Source organism: Haliaeetus leucocephalus, unplaced genomic scaffold, assembly GCF_000737465.1.
Source record: "Haliaeetus leucocephalus isolate CR32 unplaced genomic scaffold, Haliaeetus_leucocephalus-4.0 Scaffold219, whole genome shotgun sequence".
Classification (NCBI taxonomy): Eukaryota; Metazoa; Chordata; class Aves; order Accipitriformes; family Accipitridae; genus Haliaeetus; species Haliaeetus leucocephalus.
This window is the reverse complement of record NW_010972655.1, coordinates 161,501-163,864: the sequence shown is the minus strand read 5'-3', so window position 1 is coordinate 163,864 and position 2,364 is coordinate 161,501. Positions and strand designations below refer to the sequence as shown.

The 2,364-nt window shown below is 59.9% G+C and overlaps 1 protein-coding gene across 1 annotated transcript in view; it reads left to right on the top strand.

Moving 5' to 3' along the window:
* The first annotated feature begins 120 nt into the window (after window positions 1-120).
* MRPL9 (mitochondrial ribosomal protein L9) overlaps window positions 121-2,364 on the top strand; it is a 3,493-nt gene continuing 1,249 nt past the window's right edge. Inside the window, exons 1-5 of the mRNA XM_010566917.1 lie at window positions 121-445; window positions 799-923; window positions 1,305-1,355; window positions 1,677-1,778; window positions 2,229-2,312. Of these exons, the coding sequence (XP_010565219.1) occupies window positions 121-445; window positions 799-923; window positions 1,305-1,355; window positions 1,677-1,778; window positions 2,229-2,312 (687 nt within the window). The remainder of the gene's footprint in view (window positions 446-798; window positions 924-1,304; window positions 1,356-1,676; window positions 1,779-2,228; window positions 2,313-2,364) is intronic.

The window sequence follows — 2,364 nt, the reverse complement described above, 5'->3', positions numbered from 1 at the left end:
TATGGGGTATATGGATCTAGGGAGCAATTAATAAAGGACGGGGGGGTTGAGGGGAGGTGTTGGGGGTTACCTGAGGGTGCAGCCGCCTTGTCCCCATGGGAGAGGCGGCTGTCATGTCGGATGGGGAGAGCTGGGGGTGACCGGCGGCTCTGCAGGAGCCGGGAGGGGGGGTTGTTGTCGCCACTCCCTGGGACGAAGCGGGATTCGCAGCTGGGGAGCTCCCGCGTTGCTCGGTGCGCGGCTGACCCCCCCCCGCCCCGGGCTGACCCCCCCCTTCCCGGCCAGGGGACGGTGGTGGTGGAGCGATGGTGGCAGGTCCCGCTCAGCAAAGAGGGGCGGCAGCCCCGCCTGCACCCCCGCAGGCACCGCATCTACAGGCTGGTGGAGGACACCAAGCACCTGCCCAAGACGAATTTGGAGCTGATCCTCACCCAGTCGGTGGAGAGTATGTTGCTTTTCGTGGGTGTTTGCCTTCCTGTGGCAGAGCTGGGCACTGGTCGCAAGAGTTAATTTGGTTTCTGTCCTGTTTTGCCCTGGTCCACATAGGGAAGGGGGAGGATTCCCCCCGTTAGGTCCTGTTTCCGATGATCCGGTGGCAGCAGGATTTCATCCCTTGGGCTGTGGGATGATTGAGGGTTGCAGAACCCTGAACGATAATTTTGTGGTATTTTGGGCCTTTTTTTTTTTTTTCTTAAAACTTCCTTCAGATGGAACCTCAAAGCTGCAGTGGGGGCTGCAGGGCTGGCACATCGCCAGTGCACACCTCACTAACATCACCTCTTGCTCCTCTCCTTGCAGATTTGGGGAACCGGGGAGACGTGGTCAGTGTGAAGAAATCGGTGGGTCGTAATAAGCTCCTGCCCCAGGGGCTGGCTGTCTACGCCTCGCCGGAGAACAGGAAGATGTTTGAGGAGGAGAAGAAGGTGAGTCGGCACACAGGGGCTGCTCCTAGCCCGGCTGGGGTGGTTTTTGTCCTGTCCCTGCTTTGAAATCAGGAGATTTCAAAAAAGGGAGCAGAGATTTCGGTTTAAAAGGGTCGGTTGTTCTTTGGGACTGTTCCTGTCTCCCTCCACCCACGTGTTTGTGGTTTTGTGGGGTGAGATCTGCTGATCGCCTTAGAAATATGGTCCCGCGATGAGCCCCGCTTGTTAATAAATTCCTTTGCAGAGTTTGCAATGACAGGAGAGCTCTCCGGGCCTCTACCAAGCTGCCTTTCCCCCAGCAGCATGCAGGCAGGCTGCCTGGTGTGCGGCATTGCCGAACCTTTCTTTCATTTATTCTCCTCAATCCTCTTTTCCTCACAGTTGCGCCAAGAAGGGAAGCTGGAGGTACTCCAAACCCAGAGTGGGGAGAAGGTGAGCAGAGGGGCACCAGCGACTCTGCCATTATTCTGGAGAAATCCCTGAGTCCTTGAAAGCGCCAAGCCTTTGCCGGAGCCTCTTGGCCGGGTGCTGGGAACCCTCTTCCCTCCAGCTGCGGCTCAGGAAGGCAGCTGCCTGCACGCATGTCTGCACGGCTGCCGATGTGTGCGTGAGCTTCTGGGTTGAGGGCCGGGGCAGCCCCATACCGCCGGCATCCCCTGCTCGCCTGCCTGAGCCCCTCAGGACCTTGCTGGCTTCCCACCTGGAGTGCCGGGAGCACCGCACTCCCCAACACCTTTCTCCCCGTCTTTACAGACCATCAAGTTCCTCAAGAGCTGCCGCCTTGAGGTGGGCATGAAAAACAATGTCAAGTGGGAGCTGAACAACGAAATCGTGGCTCGCCACTTCTTCAAAAACGTGAGCGGTTGCCCAGAGCCGGCGCTGCACCGGCTGGGAGCTCTTTGCTGGTGCTGGGAGCTCCCATGTGTGAACGGAGCCACGGGAGTCAGTCATGGGGGCCCAGATCCCGGTGGGAGGGATGTCACCAAAGGGTTTGAGGAGCCAGTAGTGCGTCCGTGGCTGGTCTGGGGCTCAGCCAGGGCACGTGCTGAGAGCAGCTCAGCAGAGGGTTTAAGACCTCGAAGGGATTAAGAAGGGAAGATGATAAATCGGGGGATGAGGCTGCGGTCCTTCCCATGGCACACGCCAGGCCAATGCCGGCAGGAGCCCCCGGGGGCCTGGTGGCTCTGCCGTCGCCATGCTGGGGCTCCTGTTAAGGGGCTGGGGAGCTTGGGGGTGGGGGGGGCCTCACCGCAGGCTGCCCCTGCTCCCCAGCCTTCACTCCTGGGGCCTCATTTTATTTCTCAGCTGCGGGTTTTTGTGCCTCCCCATGCGCTGAAGCTGCCAGAGGAGCCCATCACCAGGTGGGGCGAGTACTGGTGCGACGTGACGGTGAGCGAGCAGCCCTTCAGTACCCACCTCTCCATCCCCTTCCCAGCTGGGC